This window comes from Rhipicephalus sanguineus, chromosome 5 (genome assembly GCF_013339695.2).
Source record: "Rhipicephalus sanguineus isolate Rsan-2018 chromosome 5, BIME_Rsan_1.4, whole genome shotgun sequence".
In the NCBI taxonomy this organism is placed as follows: domain Eukaryota; kingdom Metazoa; phylum Arthropoda; class Arachnida; order Ixodida; family Ixodidae; genus Rhipicephalus; species Rhipicephalus sanguineus.
The window spans coordinates 147496239-147516557 of NC_051180.1; the positions used below are offsets into that span (position 1 = coordinate 147496239).

At 43.2% G+C, this 20319-nt stretch overlaps 1 protein-coding gene across 1 annotated transcript; it reads right to left on the reverse strand.

Annotated features, from left to right (window-relative positions):
- Positions 1-771: 771 nt before the first annotated feature.
- LOC119394328 (angiotensin-converting enzyme) lies at positions 772-19496 on the reverse strand (the record flags this gene model as incomplete). Its single annotated transcript, XM_037661625.1, is given in 6 exon segments — positions 772-2513; positions 5105-5271; positions 14077-14208; positions 15745-15843; positions 18752-18893; positions 19413-19496. Coding segments are annotated over 6 exon segments (737 nt in total), but the record flags the coding sequence as incomplete, so codon positions are not given.
- Between the last annotated feature and the right edge of the window lie 823 nt (positions 19497-20319).

A 20319-nucleotide genomic window follows, 5' to 3' on the forward strand; every position in this document is an offset into this window, starting at 1 on the left:
ATAGCGGCGAACATTGCGTCGGCCGTCGATAATCTGAACCACGGCAAGGCGTGTCGGGATTTATACATGCGGCATCGAACATTCGAGCCTTATCGCTGGTGGCCGCGTTAGTCCGAGAATAAACTAAGCTGTTCGCGCTTGCGCGCTCAAGCCTAACAGATGATCCTCAGATAATCTCGAATATTCTCAGACATTCTGGCGCGGTTTGCGCAAGGCAGCAGCTACACGTGCAATGGGCCGGTAACAGCAAACATAGAAAGAAAGGAGCGTGTATAGCAAAAGTTGAACGCCGCTACAGCACTCAAAGAAAAGATCGAGTATCTGGCGAGTATTTCTGCCACGTAACTATAAACGTCATCTACCTCGCATGCTTTGCTTGCATTGTCACCACGGTACCGGTACTCCCCGGTCACGAATGGCATGCACGTTATGGCGAGAGCCGAGTTTTCAAAAAAGGAAAAGAGAGCAAGCGAGATGAAGATCGCTGTTCCATGGCAGAAATACTCACCAAATACTCAATTTTTTCCTTAGAGCATGAATAAAGCTCAAGAAAAGGAGCAGCAAGATAGATGGAGAGGATGAATAGCCCAATCAATAGCAGAAATATTCATAAGTGCAAAAGAAATAGGAACGCTATATTCATTAAGAAGTACACATGAATCCTTACACTTACCGAAAATCGTGATGAATTCGTGTCACAGAAGGAACTTTTCCTTCTACAACGACAGCATTTTTTTTGTAATTTGTCTGAATGAAGTCGAGCCCCAGAGATATTGAAAATATGAGTTTTTATTTCTGTTTACCGTAGCCAGTACAGCGCACACAATTCATGAAGTACTAGAAATGACTACCAAGTGTTTTCTGTTGCTTACACTATCGTCATTGTACAAATGGAACTACTTGCCTTAACGACTGTTTACTGAAGAATCTGTCGTTCGTCGTAATCGTAAGGAACTAGTTCCATAAAGTTCCCGTAAGCAGCAAATTTTACGTCATGCACGGCCGTGTGAAATGGCGCGTGAATTTTACTGCGAAACATTGAGAGCACTGCATACGGCATCTGCTTGTAATGGCATTCCTGCAAACGTCTGCTTGTGCTACAATTTCAACATTTTCATGAGTGTACTTGAGACTTGCTATATATTTATTTCGTTTGCTTACTTACTAAGAAAGTGGCACGTTTCGCGCAAGGCTTTCTAAGAATAAGTTGTGGAATGCGAGGCATAACAGCACATGCTATGGTGCACACAGATCTGCTTCTAATACTGGCGTACTCGGTGACCTTAGTGCCGCACCGTCTTGTTATTTCTGCATTGCTCTAGAAAACACAGGTCTATTTCAGCGAGAAACTGTATTGTTAGACAGAATTTGCACTCACAGAAGTACGACGTGTTCGGACTTACGGAAAAACATTATTGTATAGTATAGCGTACTCATAGAAGATAACATGCTTCCCGGGAACAGGTATATTGTGTGGAGGTCATGTAACCACATGAGGCCGCATTATTTTGCAAGTGCGGGTTCAGACATATCACTCATGGCTGAAACACACTAACAAAACCCCACTTGCTGAGTGTGAGCTTCTTTTTTTTATCACACGTCAACATTGAGATCGGAGATGTGATCAGGACGTTCTTTAGTTCACCTAAAAACGTTCAGGGGCTGGCTATGATATTTGTTTTGGCTTCTGAGACACAAAACATCAAATTGGCACTATAGATATCCCATAATGCTTAAAGCACAACCTAAAAAAAGTCTGCAAAAAGCTCGCATAGGAAAACGATGTTACGAGGATACCAAGCAGATAAAATTGTCCAATTGCTATTACGCATTTTTGACGTTCTGCGAAACGCGCCTTAAGTAGAGAACAAAAAGAAATGAAAGTAGACTGCAAGAAATGCCTATAGCATTGGGAAGTTCACATTGCCGCATTTCTTGGTTCATTACCAGGGCACCGTGCCTTGCAAAAAAAAAAGAAAGAAAGAAATTGCGTGTGGATATTTACGATTTTGTTTGAAATATGATTTAAAGATCTGAAATAGAAGTTGCATATTTCTGGATTCCAGAAAACTGGGTTGCTGTGATTTAAAGGTTTCTGATGATAAAAAATAATGAAGCAATAAAACACCAAGAAAAGGACTAGATACACCAACATATTTATGGTTTTCGAAAAAAGATGCATGCGTGAAAACCTGTAGAATGATACGGCATGATTTAAGTCATCTTTTTTTATAGCAAAATGATAGTGAAGCGTGAACATGAGGTCGAGGACATAAAATATTCATATAAGATAACAATCTGATGCTACCACTGCAATAGACAACAGCAACGCGAGCTTTCAGGGTGCCATATTCTGACTCAACGGCGACGGCAGGCTGGTGGCATCCGGTGAATGTTGCATCATAACGAGCTGTTCTTCCAGCAGGACAGGACGACCACGATAGAGGCAAGGACAGTGCCTGCTGAAAGATCGACCTTGTTGGCGAATGATGGCACGCCCATGTAGTCTTGGACTGCAAGAGCATGAGAAACGAACTATTTAGTGTCGTCGAAATTGGATGTCATGGACTTAATTAAAGCACTTACGATTTTGCTGACATGGCACAATACTATATGACAGTCCTCCTTCCACACAACCTGCTGCACTCCCGCCATAGCGTCACCTTTGTTCTCCTGCTCTCTACCCAGTTTCACCCTCTCCACATCGCTACCCTTTCCCTACCAGGCTGAACTCGCTACACTGGGCTTCCCTCTCACCCACTTAGCTTTGCCCATACTCTGCCTCTCATCCCGCTTCCCTCTCGCAGCTGGGCTAGAAAGTGCGGACGACGGATCCCAAGGGGTTGCTCTCTGCTTTAAACAGCTGTGCTGGTAAATAAATTACTACAGAGACAAGAGAGGAAGACACAGCAAGACCTGTGTCGTCTCGGTGCCACTGTCTCTGTCTTAAATCAGGCAAATAATCTTTAAAAAAGTTGATACTTTGGCTGCATCCTCAAGCCATTCTTCTATAGCTTGTCAATCGTTTAAGATCCCAATTTCCCTTTGTCAAAGCGTTCTCTCGTAGTGACCTAAACACAATACTGTCACGGACATTGCTTTTGTAGGTATTTTCCTGCGCCATTCGATAAAGCACAACGAAAAGTTCCAGCAATGAGCCAATAAACAAAGGAAATGAATACCTCTACAGCTTTCGAGCGCGGTTTTTCTTATTATTTTAGCCCAAAATCCAGGGAAGCCACAACAAAGGTTCAAGTTTGACGTTACCATTCTCGGCAAGACAAGTCCGCCTGCTTAATTTACTAAGGTTGAGAGTTGGGCTTGGTGCATCCTATTTTGTTGTTTCACAGCGCAGGGAACGAGGACAATATTGAACGGCACGCACAGCGCTGAACTTACATATGGCTTTATTTTCATGCTTACAGCAATGCATATGCGTTTATCACCAGAAAAAAAATAAAAAAGGAGGATCAGAGCAGACGAGGCATACAAAAAATCGCAGTCAATGGAAACTTTTTTTCAACGGAACGCTTTTTTCTCTCGCACTTGTTTTGAATCATATAAACCCAAGAAAATTTGAAACGTGAAAAAAAAAAAAGAACGCCAGGCCTGCGCGGATACCGCAGCACAGTCATAGTGAAAGCTGGAAGAGCGGGATTTCTAGAGCCCTCTATAAACTCTCTTGTGGCTACTAATACAAGTACACTAGCAACGTACCCACTAAGCCATAAATCATAATTTTTGTGAAGTTGGGAAGCACCTACCACGACATTATTCGTCATTCTGCGGAGAAGCGAGGTTCCATATGTAAGGCATCATGTGCACTTTGTTGATGCGATGGCTGATGACGATGAAGAATTATGGGTGAGCCCTTTGTAATGGGTTGGAAGCAGTAAAGTCCCACTAGTTACGTATTTCACATTGTGTGACGCCCGGTCGTTATTGAACTCTCCCACCACGCTTTATAACATACGTTAACGAGAGAAAGATTAAGAGAGATGGAATTAACCTCATTGAGACCTTGAGGAAATTGATCATGGGAGCCTTATGGGCTTTCTTGGCGACCAATAGAAGTGAACTGCGAGGAACCCACTACGCTATAAATCATCATAATCCTTGTAAAGTAGGAAAGCAGCCACTATGCCATTTTTCGTCATTCTGCGGAGAACCGTGGTACCCGCTAAATACCTGTAAGACATGTTGTTCACTTTGTTGATGCTGTGGCTGATGACGATGAATAATTAATGACAGATCCCCTTGTAATGGGTTCGAAGCATTCAACAAACTTCTCGTTGCACAATTCACGTTGTCTGACGCCTGGTTACAAAATTCGTGTTGTGTGACACCTGGTTGTTATTTTACTCTTCTACCACACTACATTACATATGTTAATGTGGTTCCTTCCCGACATCAAGCCTGTAAAGGGTCTTCTTGCAAGGCATTTTCAAGCACCTACTTGGCTCTGAGGTAGAACACTGGGCTCCCACGCAGAGGGCCCAGGTGCGAACCTCGTTCCATCCCGGATGTTTTTCTTATTTCGTTTTTTTTTCTTATTTCGAGCGATAGTGGTTACGGACACCGGCAGCGGCGGCAGCGGACAACTACGGCGCCAAAAACGACCCTTGTTGTAATCTCATGGCAGCTTTCGCTGTAAAAAGTGCATCAGTGTAGCTTCGCTTGCTCTTTTGAGCAAGGAAAGTGAATCTGTCGCAAAACATGTGATATCGATGATGGGTTGTTCTTTCCATTGACTGCAATCTTTTGTGTTGCCTCGTGCGCTCTGATTGTTTTCTTTCTTTTTCTTTTAGGTGAAAAGAGCATATATATATCGCTCTAAGCAGGAAAATAAAACCAGTTGTACGCTCAGCGCTGTGTGTGTCTTCCAATGTGGTCCTCATTTCTTGCGCTGTGAAAAATCGAATTATGCATGCCTGCATAACTAATTGAAAATGGAAATATGGTATGACACGAATGTGGGGGTCTAAAGGCCGAAACATATCTAAGATGGCCAAATGACTCAAAAGCGAATCTGAACAACTGTGATCTGTAAGAGTACTCGTACAAAAAGTGTGCGGAGCGTCATAAATTGCGCCTCCGTACTCACCGTTGGCCTTGTCCCATCCGACCTCTTCGTTCTTGATGCGCTCGTCAAGCCATTTCTCGAGTGGCTCGTAGTACTTTTTCAAGGACGAGGCTGACATCTGCCGCGTGCCAGCCATGATCTCGAGGACGTCGGGCCAAGGCTTAGAACGACCCAGCGACAGTCCCTTTCTATAAAAACAAATTGGAATAAGAAAAGAAACCTTACTATACGTTGTGGCAAGGCAAAAAGTAGAAAGGTAAATCAATATGATTTTTCTTCACTATATTGCGAACTGTTTACAAACTCGTGCTAGCGAAATGTCTCGATTCCACTGTCTCTGTCTTAAACTAGGCAAATAATTTTTAAAATAGCCGATACTTTGGCTGCAGTCTGAAATCATTCGTCTATAGCTTGTCAATTGTTTAACATCCAAATTTTCCTGAGTCAAAGCGTCATCTCGTAGTGACCTAAACACAATGCTGTGATGGGCGTTGCTTTTGCACGTATTTTTCTGCGCCATTCGATAAAGAACAACGCAAAATTCTAACAATGAGCCAATAAACTTAGCAAAGGAAAACCAACTAAGGAAACTAAGGAAAACTAACTTGTAACCTGTTCTCGGCCTTAGTGAGCCTTAATTATTTAACTGTTTCCCTACGATGGAAAAATTTTGCTGTGGCATCTTCCTGTGTTTTATTGTTTTATCAAGTCTTAGTACTTTATACTACGGTACTGTATGTTGTAGATTAATCGCTAACATGTCGGTCTTGCTCAAACAATTATTTGTTGGTCGACATACGTTTGGTATTTCAATTGTAATCCTATTAAAATCTACAAATATAATTCTTACAAAAAGCTCAGTTAACGCAAACCACTGAAGGTACGAGATCAGCAAAATATCCAGCGTTACACGTGCTTTCTAAGATGCCCTAATTTAGACCAGCGTAACAGATCGTGTACTATTTGCCGAGGCCATGTTCTCGGGAGCGATGCTCGTGCTACGCAGCAAAGTTGACTTTTTTTTTTGTGCGTGAAGAACAGTCACACGTTAGTAACGGTTAAGAAAAAGATGGCTTCGGTTCATTGTAAAGAGTATCTGTTTACTTTCTGTTTCTGAGGCAATTATTCTTAAGGGGGGAAGCACGATTTCTTGTTCCTTGGTTTGATTGAATGAGCTGGATGACATCCGCTACAAAATTTAACTATAGTACCATGGATACAAATTGACACATGCATGAGCCACCCCATTCACTGCCTGTCATTCTTGTCGAACAAACAGGGACACCAATTCCGATTTCTGTACAAATTGGTGGACCAGGGGTACGGAGCTAGCTTGCGAGGGTTTATTAGACAGCTGCCACCTCATGCAAGGATCACGTTCTACGTGACTTTCTCTGGCTAAAAGAGTGTTCCACCCTCGCCGCCTTGGCTACGAGTGTCGCTGGCTAACACTCGCAGGGATTTTACTGACAGGAAGACCCGACAATGTGGACGAGAAAGCGCCTTCCGTCGTAGTTCAATTCGGAGAACTTGGCAGACGTAATTCGAAGATGTGGGTTCGGATCCCACTGACGGACAGGTACACTTTTCGTCCAATTTAACTCCCTTCGATTTACGTCATAATTATTAAACTACAATTAAAAAGCTAATGTCACTAATAATAATAATAATCAATCAAACGACCAATCAATCATTTATTTAACGTGCCCAGGAACAACCGTGAGGTCTTTGTGCAGGCGCACGCAAAAAAAACAATAAAAATAAACAATACAATACAGACAGTCTGCAGACATAAAAAGAGCAAAAACACGTAGACAAAGAGAAATGAACACAAAAGGGGAGGAGTAAAATAAGACAATATGAGAAACATTGAAGGGTAATAAAAAATTAGATTGCATATATACAACTATGCGGAAAGACGGAGAAGGGAAGGCTTTGTACATTGTGCCATACTATGTCAAACCAGTGCAAAGCTCGGATAAAAACAATGATTGTGGACTATGAAAAACGTCAAGATCAAGGAAATGAATATTATGAAGACTTTGTATCCTGTGAACGGCATAGTGTTGGAAGAAGCAGGCGGGTACATGAAACGGTCTGTTCTCTCTGGTTAACTTACGCGGAATTCGAAAATTAACACAATTGAGAAGTACAGGGCAGGATACGATACCGTGGACTAGCTTGTAAAAAAATAAGAGATCAGAACAATTTCATTTCGTCGGCAGTGAAGTGATGGCAGTGATAATGATTCAGCAGTATTTGAACGAGATCCAGAGTCATTTTTAGCAAAGCGATGGTTATATATGCTGAGGAATTTTTTCTGGACTCGTTCAATGGTGTTACCGCTGGATTGAGCAATGCCATTCCATATCACGGACGCATACTCAAGTTGTGGAAGACATGTTGCCGTGTACAATTTGTGTAGGGCCATGGGAGATGCTTCCGTCGTAGTTCAATTCGGAGAACATGGCAGACGTAATTCGAAGATGTGGGTTCGGATCCCACTGACGGATCCCACTCATAATCGAGGCCTTGGCACAATATAACGGAAAACGGAGATGTCGCCATTAGTCACCTCTGAAGAAAATAACTGTTTCTTCGAATAACCCAGAAATATACTCTACATTTTTAAGTGGGCCCGAATATAGGGAGGGAGAGGAGAATATTAGTGTTGTCAGTTAATAATAATAATAATAATAATAATAATAATAATAATAATAATAATAATAATAATAATAATAATAATAATAATAATAATAATAATAATAATAATAATAATAATAATAATCAATCAATGAATCAATCAATCAATCATTTATTTAACGTGCCCAGAAACAACCGTGAGGTCTTTGTGCAGGCGCACGCAAAAAAAAACAATAAAAATAACCAATACAATAATAATAATAACAATCAAATCAAATCAAACGTTTATTTAACGTGCCCAGGAACAACCATAAGGTCTTTGTACTGGCGCACGAAAAAACAAACAAACAAAGGCCAACATTCATAATCAAATATCAGGGATAAAAAACGTTATTAAAATTGCACATATACAGCTATGCGCAGAAAAAAAAAAGTCAACAGTGTACGAGGCTATGTAAGTACAGTGCAAAGCTCGGAGCAGAACAACGACTGGGAGCTGTAAAAAACATCTAGCTCCAAAAAGTAAGCATTGTAAAGACGTTGCATCCTGCCAATGGTCGAATGTTCACAGAGGCAGGCGGTTACATGAAAAGGTCTATTCTCTCTGGTCAGCTTACGTGGAATTCGGAAATTAAGACAGTTGAGCAGTACAGGGCAGGATACGATACCATGCACAAGCTTGTAAAGAAATAACTGATAAGCGCGATTTCGTCGGAAGCAAAGTGATGGCAATGATAATAATCCAGCAGCGTTAGAACGAGATCCAGAGTCATTTCTAGCGAAACGATGGTTGTAAATGCTTAGGAATCTTTTCTGGACTCGCTCAATGGCGTTGCTGCTGGAATTCGGAATGCCATTCCAGATCACAGATGCATCAGATGCATACTCAAGTTGAGGAAGACATAGCGCGGTGTACAATTTTCGGAAGGGCACAGGAGAACGGAATTCTCTAGACATTCTGCAAACACAGCCTAGGGTGCGAAGACCCCGCAAAGCAACACGCTTAGCGTGAGCAGAAAAGTGTAAGGTACTATCAAAAAGAACACCTAGATCATTGATCTCACATACCTTACACAACGACACAGAATTGACAGAATATAAAAATGGCACACTAGATGTTTTTCGAGTGAAACTCATTACCTTGGTTTTTGAAATATTTAGGGAGAGGTTATTGCTCCTGCACCATTCAGAAAAAGAACACAAATCAGATTGCAGCAAGCGACAATCGAGAACTGAATCAATTTCCTTAAATATCTTTATGTCATCGGCATACAAAAGGAAAGAAGAATTCCGAATCACAGAAGAAACATCATTAACATAAATTCAAAAGAGGAGTGGACCCAGTACCGACCCTTGAGGGACCCCACTAGTAGCTTTGTACAAAGAGGACGTTTGGCCATTAACGGCAACATAACATGATCTATCGAGAAGATAGCTATGGAGGAGATTCACAATTGAAGAATCAACATCAAAGTGTGCAAGTTTATCCACAAGCAGCGAATGGCTGACAACGTCAAAAGCTTTGCGTAGGTCACAGTAAATAGCGTCAACCTGTCCTCTCTGCGAAATAGGCGTGGAGACTTGCATCATGAAACTGGCAAGATTAGTGACAGTTGATCGGCCAGCGAGAAACCCATGCTGATTCACAATCAATGAATCTTCTACATCAAAAGACAATATTTTGTGAAGAGCAAGCTCAAAGATTTTGGATGCGGCACAAAGAGGGAAATAGGGCGGTAGTTCGAGACGTCACTTTTACAGCCAGACTTAAATACTGGAAAAACACGAGCAGTTTTCCACATGCTAGGAAAAGTTGAAGTATGCAGACACTTATTAAATATGGTAGTCAATACTGGTATAAGTATACTGCCATAGGCTTTTAGTATGGCAGAGGGGATGCCATCTGGGCCAGCTGAAAAGGATGGTTTCAGGCGCTTAATGCATTCGGAAATGGAATCTTTATCTAGCGACACAGCATCAGCTGTGCCAACTGCCTTAACCTGTCGACCGTTACTAGCTACAGAGGCTGGAGACTTATAAACAGATGAGAAATGCATGGCAAAACATTCAGCAACGGCTTGAACTTCTACTCCATTTGGGTCCAGTATCCTGAAGGACTCGCCACTTTTGCTCGACCGTTTGCGCACATACTTCCAAAACTCAGCCGGCCTGTCACACGCGCTTTTTTCTAAAAATGAAATACATAGACTGTGATTCCGTTTATAAAGGCGTTTACAAAGAGTACGAAAACGACAGAATTCTTCCTTCAATTGAGTTGATGGAGAACATTTTACTTCCTGTGTGCACGATCTTTATATTTCAGTGCACTTATAAGTTCTGATGAGAACCAGGAGGGATATTTACAATGATTAGGTGTATACTGGGGAATGAACTTGCGCATGCTGGTGAAGATAAGTTCCGTAAACTGATCGACTTGATCATCAACATTGGGTTTGTCAGTTACCAGTGACCAATCTGTGGTGTACAAGTCATGGTACAAGCCAACGTAGTCACCTCGCTTGAAGGCAAATCTGCGCGTTTCGTCGATTTTTCTAGGAAAGCTTGGTTTTTCTGGTGAAATACAGAGTGTTAGTTTGAGCGGTGGGTGAAATTCGTCAGGACGAATAAGAGAGATGTGAGAGAGTGATACTTCGATAGGTTGATTATTAGAAATACACAGATCTAAGAGCTTATAATAATCAATCAATCAATCAATCAATCAATCAATCAATCAATCAATCAATCAATCAATCAATCAATCAATCAATCAATCATTTATTTAACGTGCCCAGTAACAACCGTAAGGTGTTTGTGCTGGCGCACGCAAAAAAAACTATAAAAATAAACAATACCATACAGACAGTTTTCAGAAATAAAAAGAGCAAAAACACGTAGACAAAGAGAAATGAACACAAAAGGGGAGGAGTAAAATAAGACACCAGAAGAAATATTGACGGGGAATAAAAAATTAGATTGCATATATACAACTATGTGGAAAGACTGAGAAGGGAAGACTTTGTACATTGTGCGACACTATGTCAAAACAGTGCAAAGCTCGGATAAAAACAATGATTGTGGGCTATGAAAAACGTCAAGATCAAGAAAATTAACATTATAGAGACTTTGTATTCTGTGAACGGTAGAGTGTTGGAAGAAGCAGGCGGGTACATGAAATGGTCTGTTCTCTCTGGTTAACTTACGCGGAATTCGAAAATTTACACAATTGAGAAGTACACGGCAGGATATGATACCGTGAAATAGCTTGTAAAGAAATAAGAGATCAGAGCGATTTCGTCGGCAGTGAAGTGATGGCAGTGATAATAATTCAGCAGTATTTGAACGAGATCCAGAGTCATTTTTAGCAAAGCGATGGTTATATATGCTGAGGAATTTTTTCTGGACTCGTTCAATGGTGTTACCGCTGGATTGAGCAATGCCATTCCATATCACGGACGCATACTCAAGTTGCGGAAGACATATTGCCGTGTGCAATTTGTGTAGGGCCATGGGAGACCTGAATTCTCGAGATATTCTACAAACACATCCGAGAGAACGAAGGCCCCGCATAGCAGTACGCTTAACGTGAGAAGAAAAGTTTAACGCGCTGTCAACAACAACACCAAGATCACTGATTTCATAAACCTTGCATAACGGCACAGAATTGACAGAGTATTGAAATGACACGCTAGATGTTTTGCGAGTGATAGACATGAATTTTGTCTTCGAGGTATTCAGAGAAAGGTTATTACCGTTGCACCATTCGGAAAAAGAGCGCAAGTCTGACTGCAGCAAGCGACAATCGTTAACTGAATGAATTTCCTTAAAAATCTTGATGTCATCGGCATACAAGATGAAAGAAGAATTACGAATGGCAAAAGAAACATCATTAACGCAAATTAAAAATAGGAGTGGGCTTAATACCGACCCTTGAGGGACCCCACTAGTCACTTTATACAAAGAAGACGTTTGGCCATTTACGGCTACATAACAATATCTATTGAGCAGATAGCTCTGCAGGAGATTCACAACTGACAAGTCAACATCAAAGTGCGCAAGTTTAACCATAATCAGTGTGTGGCTGACTACGTCAAAAGTCTTGCTCAGGTCACAGTAAGTTACGTCAACCTGTCCTCTCTGAGAAATAGGTGTGGAGATCTGCGTCATGAAACTAGCAAGATTTGTGGTAGTGGAGCGGCCAGCGAGAAAACCATGTTGATTAGGAATCAATGAGTTTTTCACACTAAAAGACAATATGTTGTGAAGAGCCAGCTCGAAGATCTTTGATGTGGCACATAGTAGAGAAATCGGGCGATAATTAGAAGCATCTGTTTTAGAGCCCGACTTAAATACTGGAAAAACACGAGCAGTTTTCCACATGCTAGGAAATGTGGAAGTGTCCAGGCAGTTATTAAATATCTTAGTCAGTACTGGGACAAATATACTACCATAAGCTTTTATTATGGCGGAGGGGATGCCATCTGGCCCACATGATAAGGATGGTTTTAAGCGCTTAATGCATTCGCAGATAAGATTTTCATCCAGCGACAAAGCACTGGATGGGCTAACCGCCTTGGGCTGTTGTCTGATATCAGTGCTAGAGTCTGAGGCCTTATAAACGGATGAGAAATGCGCGGCCAAACAGTCAGCGACAGCATGCACTTCTACCCCATTTGAGTCCAGTAGTCTGAAGGACTCTCCGCTTTTGCTGGACCGTTTATGTACATACTTCCAAAACTCAGCCGGCCTGTCAGAGGCGCTTTTTTCTAAGAATTCAATATACGAACTATGATCCCGTTTATATAGGCGTTTAGAGAGAGTTCGAAAGAAGCTGAACTCTTCCTTCCACTCGCTGGATGGAGAACATTTAGATTTCCTGTGTGCGTGATCTTTATGCTTCAGTGCACTGATAAGTTCAGATGAGAACCCGTGGGGATATTTACGTTGTCTAGGTGTATATTGGGGAACAAAATTACGCATGCTGCTCAGTACAAGCTCCGTAAACTGATCAACCTGCTCATCAACATTTGGTTTGTCTGTAACCTGTGACCACTCAACGGCAGACAAGTGATGATAGAGGCCCGTGTAATCACCTCGCTTGAAGGCAAATCTCGGAGATTTGTTTACGTAACTGCTGAAGCTCGTTGTTTCGGCTGATGCGGATAATCTTACGTTAAGTGGTGGGTGGAATTTGTCCGGACGTGCAAGAGAGACGTCGGAGCGGGAAACTTCAAGGGGTTGATCGTTTTACACACACAGGTCTAAGACGTTGCCACTGGAATTGACGACTGAGTTATGTTGCAGTAGGGAATTAAACGCCAGAAAGTCCAAGAGCAGGCTGCACTTTTTCTGTATGAAATGATTGTAATGAGAAAAAGTAAGCGTGCTCCAGTCAATTCCAGGTGCATTGAAATCCCCAAGAACAATAATTCTGTGCCCACTATGAGAAGATACCACAAGTTCAATGGAAGACATGACATCATGAAACGAGGCAGGGGACATGCTGGGCGGTAAATAGGAACATCCAATCAACAATTTTTCACTGCGCTCAAGGTTGGTTTCTAGCCAAATGGATTCTTCGATAGTTTCTAGGTCTTTCCGTCTAACGGATTTCAGTGAATTGTCAATGGCAATCAGCGCGCCACCGCCTTTCTGTTTGGTTTCACTGAAATCTCGGTCACTGCGGAAGGTGGTGTACGTCGGGGGAAAAATGTCAGATGAGGGAATAATAATAATAATTATTATATTATTATTATTATTATTATTATTATTATTATTATTATTATTATTATTATTATTATTATTATTATTATTATTATTATGTTTGGATACCCAGAAAACACGAAGACACAGAGGAAATAGGGAGGGAACAGGCTGACGACTGCCACCTCAAAGAGCACAACGCCTGCTGCTCCTTCGGGAAGGGTTGCCCCGCCACCGTGGTCTATTGGTTATGGCGCTCGCCTGCTGAACCGAAGGTCGCGGGATCGAATCCCGGCCGCGGCGGCTGCATTTTCGATGGAGGCGCGAATGTTCGAGGCCCGTGTACTTATATATTTATAGGTGCACGTTAAAGAACCCCAGGTGGTCGAAATTTCCCTAGCCCTCCACTACGGCATCTCTCATAATCATATCGTAGTTTTGGGACGTTAAACCCCAGATATTATTATTTATCATTCGGGAAGGGTTGTATGAGTTTAGTAATTCGAACCTTGCTTAATTGGTTGTGTCCTTCGCATAACTGGCGTAGCTAGCTTTTGATTACACGTCCTTTAGGAAGGCAGAAAATAATGAAATTGCCAGCATCTAAACTAACTGGCCGCAAGCGCTAGCGGTGTTGTGGCAGCCCTTACTTGAGAACATCACCAGCGGCTTTCTCTCCGTAGATGTCGCATTCATGAAACGGATGCTGATCGTCGATCTTCTTTGCCACTGTGCATAAATGCTCGTGGAACTGGAACTGAAGGATGAACGCCACGAAGTATCTGAAAAGAGACAAACAGTTAGAAAGACATAGTTGAATTTCGTAGCTGTAGTGTCACGCGTACATGAAATTCATAGAAAGAAGCCCTACGACCACATAATCGAGGCCTTGGCACAATATAGCGGAAAACGGAGATGTCGCCATTAGTGATCACTGAAGAAAATAACTGTTTCTTCGAATAACCCAAAATATACGCTACATTTTTCAGTGGGCCCGAATATAGGGAGGGAGAGGAGAATATTAGTGTTGTCAGGTGTAAAACCATGTAAGATGAAGATACGTGATAGAATACGCTGCCGGGCGTGATGTCGCGGGTTCGGTCCCGGCTGTGGCGACCACAATCTGTGGCAATTAAAAGCACGAATGCTCGCGCACTTTCATATGCCTACTTGTGCGCTAAGGGACGACATACAGTCAAAGTTGCTCTGCCCTCACTACGACGTACCTTCTGGAAGGTAAAACATGATAATTACAACTTTAGCTCTTAAAACAGCAGATTATGAAGTTACGAATTAACAATTAGGTCTAATTTACCATTATCTTGAGATCAGCACCATAAAAGGCGACGTAAAATTATTCATGCACAGTTGGCTACATCGGTTTAGAATTCCCAAAGCAACATTTAGTGACTTCATAGCTTACGTCGAAGCCTGATTGAAGCAGGGAAGCTGACGTTGAACGAAAACTGTTGATATGCACACAAGCACAGAGAACCATGTTATCTCATAGCACGGTTTCATTGATGCCAGATGACGCTGCTGCGCGGCACTTTGAGGCTAAAATTGAGCTGCAACGAAGATTATGTTGCAGACTGAAACATTTCGAAACGTAAATATCAAATCATAAACTATTCCCTATACTTCAAAAACATTACAGTATAATCGTGAATTTTATGCATATTATATTTAGCAAAGGGTCTCACGTATTTTTAACTTTAGCGAAGAGTTGCACGTTTTTATGTTTCACCCTCATGAGGCACATTAGGATGTTCTTTTCTTATAACTGCTTCAGTTTGTTATACATGTGTATTGACTTCGAAATAACAAGATAATGACAGCTCAACAAACTTGCATTTATCATCAAATGTCTGTAATACGCCAAGACGGCACCTTACCAACAATGGTGCAGCTTGCAACCTGAAATAACCTTTTGCTGGAGACCTGTAAAGCTACAGATAATACCTTTATTACCTTTATTTTGTAAGCATAGTTAGCTATACGCATAGAGAAGACTAGTCGATAGTCGATATGCAAACGTTTGTTGTTATTTATCGACAACACAGAGATGATCTTCCATCAGGCCCGTAGCCAGGAATTTTTTCGGGGGGGGGGGGGGGGACTTGCTGAAAGCCTTGACTATTTGAGAAAAACGCCTATTTTCATTATTTATTTTCGCTAAAACACCATGTAACATAAAAATGTCGGGGGGGGGGGGGGGCGGCGCCCGCCCCCCTGGCTACGGGCTTGTCTTCCACTGATGATTATGCCCAGCCGGTACATGTTTCTCCGTGACTTTTTTTTTAGATAAGTTCGCTTACCTCAGATATGGAACATGGAGAGCCACGTGGTATTTTGCTCCACCATCAAAGAAGGACTCATTACGCTTTATCGGAGGCGACACGCCTTGGTATTTTATCCTGCAGAAGAAAACAATTAAGCAATTAAAGCTGCTATGATCGTAGTGAAAAGTAAAGAAAGTCCCGTCGACCGTTCTAAAATTTAGCGCCGAGAATGTATGATTGCCGCTGTCCAGCAATAATGAGAGAGGTAACACGTTGCATGACGTCATTTAACGCCGAAGTATATAGCACGAGATACAATACGGTAGGAGATCAAAGAGCACAAATTTTATCATAATTGTTTTACGATTTATAGTGATTTTAAAGGAGCAGTGCCATCAAGTTTACGCATGCCGCGTTTTTTGCGTCCACGTGTGGTTATCGACCCCCTAGTAACGATTCACCGCTGATAATAATGCCACGGGGAGATGAATAAATATCTGTAATATTGATCAGTATGACCAGCCACGAGTGCCGTTCGAAACGGGTACAAAGCCCGCCATTGGCAGCGCTGGCAGCGCTGCATGCCGCGCGGTCATGCCCCGAAAGGGCCCTATCTGATCGCGTGGCCACACAAAACGGTGACGCGAGTTTCAGCTGACATTTCATCTGCTAGGCGCACACGTGTAGCCATGTCTTCGTCACCACCATCGGCGTTGCCGCCGTCATCAGTGTCTACAAGTGATGAAGAAAATACTGAGATATTGGAAATCGCTGTGGTTCGCGACGTCGAGGATCATTTTCGCTTCGATACTTTGCAGAGCAGTGATTTTGAAATCGACGCCGGTTCGAGCAGCGACAAGGAGGCACCTGGGTCTGTACCTTTGGTCCATGCTGACTGCTGAAAACACACAACAGGAAGAAACCGTTTCTGTCGACAACGGCGTTGTCGACTGAATAGGCGCTCCTTTTCTGTCCCCATAAATAAGCAGTCCGGTGGCTAATAACAACAAACGATTTATTCAACGCAACCCGTTGGTTGTCTTAAAGGAGAAATACGTCTGCACATCTCAGGATTCCATTCGCGTCTGCCCATTCTTCCATTACGCCGGGCTCGCCTTCTTTCACCCCCCATTTCCCGCCAACACAAACGCGTTGTCGACGCTCTACGCGTCCCGCAGGTGCGTCTCGCCCATGTCGCTATCAAACTCTCAAGAACGGCACATTCTCTGGGTGTAAGTCCTAACGTTCAATGCATTGCGGAGACGCGTGGAGAGACGTAAATTGCTTACACAGTCCTATCTGGAAGCTTTCATAAACAACTGTTGAAACTCTCAGCGACAAGGACATTCCTTCTTGCTGTACTTGAAACGCCAATGGTTTAAGTCACGCACGACTGTTTCACGACATCTTGGCGCGTAATGCTACTGAGATCGTCGCGCCGAATTATCACGAGCTAACGAGCACACGACAAAGCACTCGAAGCGGCGCGGCGACGGCGCAAGATTTGAGACGAACCGACACAGACAATTGAAGTGAAGCCGCTGCCAGGCGTCGCCGCCAGTCGACATCACGGTGACAACACTGAGATCGTCGATGTTATCGTTACTAGCGCATCGTCACTCAGCGCCTGGGGCGTGGCCTGGGGCCCCACTGAACGCGTCATAGTACTGTCGATGTCGCAGGGTTCTGAATGCTCCGCTGAATCTTCGCACGCTCTTTGCCTTCGAAATAATATAACTTCTACGTAACGGACACAATTTATACTTCGCTCAAAAAACGCCAGGCCTGCGCGGAAAGCGCAGCACAGTCACAGCGAAAGCTGGAAGAGCGGCATTTCTAGAGCCCGTTATAAACTCTCCTGTGGCTACTAATACAGGTACATTAGCAACGTACCCACTACACACACACACACACACACACACACACACACACACACACACACACACACACACACACACACACACACACACACACACACACACACACACACACACACACACACACACACACACACACACACACACACACACACACACAGGCGCGCACGCACAAACACGCATTTTGGTGTTTCAACAGCGGAGCTGTTTAAGCTATTCGTTCTGCCGGTGCGCGTGACCAGCGCAACAGAAAGCGGGTATGTGCCAAACAGCTCCTAGTATAGCATAGCCATAGATAGTATAGTATAGCAAGGGGTGAAAAAGGGAAGTGAGAGTGAGGAGGAAGGAAAGGAGGAGGGAAGAGGGTAGAACATGGCATAGCATTGTATAGTATAGCTTAGCAAGGGGGAGGGAAAGGGAAGTAAGGGTGAGGAGGACTGATGCGAGGTTTATTTAGGAGGATAGTAAGGAGGAGGGAAGAGGGTGAAACATGGCATAGCCTTGTATAGCATAGTTTAGCAAGGGGGTGGGAAAGGGAAGTCAGGGTGAGGAGGGCTCATGCGAGGTTTAGGAACAGGGAAATCAGGAGACAGGGCAAAGGGTAAAGCATATCCATGCATAGTGTTGTATAGCAAGGGGGGTGGGAAAGAGGAGTAAGGATGAGAAGGAGTGATGTGAAGGTGAGGAATAAGAAAAGGAGGAGAGGAGAGGGTAAGGTATGGCACAGCACAGCCTAGTATAGTTTAGCAAAAGATTGGAAAGAGAAGTGAGGGTGAGGAGTGATGTGAGGGTTAGGAGGAGGGAAAGGAGGCGAGAGGGCAATATAGAAAGATTTAAAAAATGAAAGATGAAAGAACTTAATCTCCGTTCGCCAATCTGCATGGTGGTGCTTGCCTGCCAGATCCGCTGTTTGCTCAGATTTCACAGGCGTGTAACTGGCATTTTTTTTTTGTCACAATTATGTTTGGAGAACTTTTGACCAAAATGACCCAGTGACAAAATTTGCGAGTTCTGGCATAAGCGAAAGAACCTCGCTAAGTCAGGAGAATAGCGGTAGTTTGCAGTAATCCTGAGTCCTTCATTTCTTTTCTGACGGCTGTAATTCCTCACCAATGAACTCTCAACGCAAACAGACGACTGCGACAGTTCACACCGAGGAGACGTACCTGTACTCCCAGAATTTCTCATTCATCTTGTCGAAAGGCGTCTCTCCGGTAAAGATGGTCCAGCGCCACTTGTCCAGTAAGTATCCGAATGGCAAGAAGGCAATCTTGTCGAGCGCCGACATGAGTAGGATGTCAACAGCGTCTGCAGGAAGGAAGCTGGCATCAGAAGGAGCAAAGCTCGCGTGCTTTCACACTTGTCTGGCAATGGGGCGCGATGGCTAATAGTGTCTTTGAAATTGCTCGAGAGACCACGAATGGTGGCTTGAGAAAGAACTGCATGAACTGAAGTGCAAGGATGGTTATAGAGTTTTGCATCCAGAAAATGACACCGCAAGTGATTACAAATTGTCGAACGAGGAGGAATGTCGGTGGAGCCAAGGCTTCGGCAAGGGGCCGAGCATGTCATCGTCATGGCCGCGGCTGTTGGTGCCCTGAAGAAGACAAGTCCCGTTGTTTTAACGTTGGCTCCAGGAACATTCCTCATTCGAAATTTCTCATTACATGAAGGCCCGTCTTCCCCTTTACTGATGTCTTCCTTCAAAGACAGCACAAGCATTTTCTTTGCATGATCAACGCCTTGACGACGAGCCAATTAATTCGTCGAACTGAACACTGAAAGTAAGCGCTCGATCAACAGGTGCAACTGATAAGAACTACTCACTGTATTTATCCGTTGGTTTCATCAATTGAAGCTTTTCATAATGAGTTTTGGTGGAAACTGAAAGGCCTATGAGATCTCCGACGGCTTCATGGAAACCTGCACAGATGAAAACATGTTACGCAGGTGATTTGCATTTCTGACCTAAATTAATAAAACATTTTACAATCTCAAAACGTGATTATTTATACGTATCATAAGAGAAAGATTTCTGAGAACAGATCATCAGAACTTCGTGATTTTCAATCGCGCCCCGGTGTTTCTTTTTGTCAAACTGTACAGGCAGTGTATCCTCGAAGCAGATATATAAAGATGAATGCACTTCGTTATTGCCATTGCAGTTTTCTTAATCCATGAAATTAGTATCGATCTGGGTGAAATCAAATTTAAATGTTGCAATCGCGTCAGGTGCGCGCAAACTTATTGTTTCTTTGCTTTTCCTTCTAAAGTGCCCACAACATAAACGCACTAGAACATTCGTACTTCCAGTACATGTCCTGCCATTCTTTTGCCGTGCTTGCATTTCTTGGTGTTCTCGCATTGATGACTCAAAGAGGCCCTGCACACACTTTCTCAGCATGGTCAGAAAACGCTGCCGATCGGTAGTTGAGGCTCCTGAGAACAAGCCAGCCAAACACTATAGCGCAGCACGTGGCCTGGAATATACAGTTAATTCTAGAAATCGTCCCCTCTTCTTTCTACAAATTATCGCGCCATATACCCAAACTTCAGGCCATTGGCTGATTTGAGCATCGTGAGCTGCATAGTTACCCCGACCGCCGCGAGAGGCCGCCCCGTGCCCGCGCTCGTGATCACACTGGAAGTAAGCCGCGCGTTTGGAGATAAAGAAGAGAAAGGTGTTGAAGGTAATGACGCGCGCGTGACATAACTTTCTTCCCTTGTGCCATTC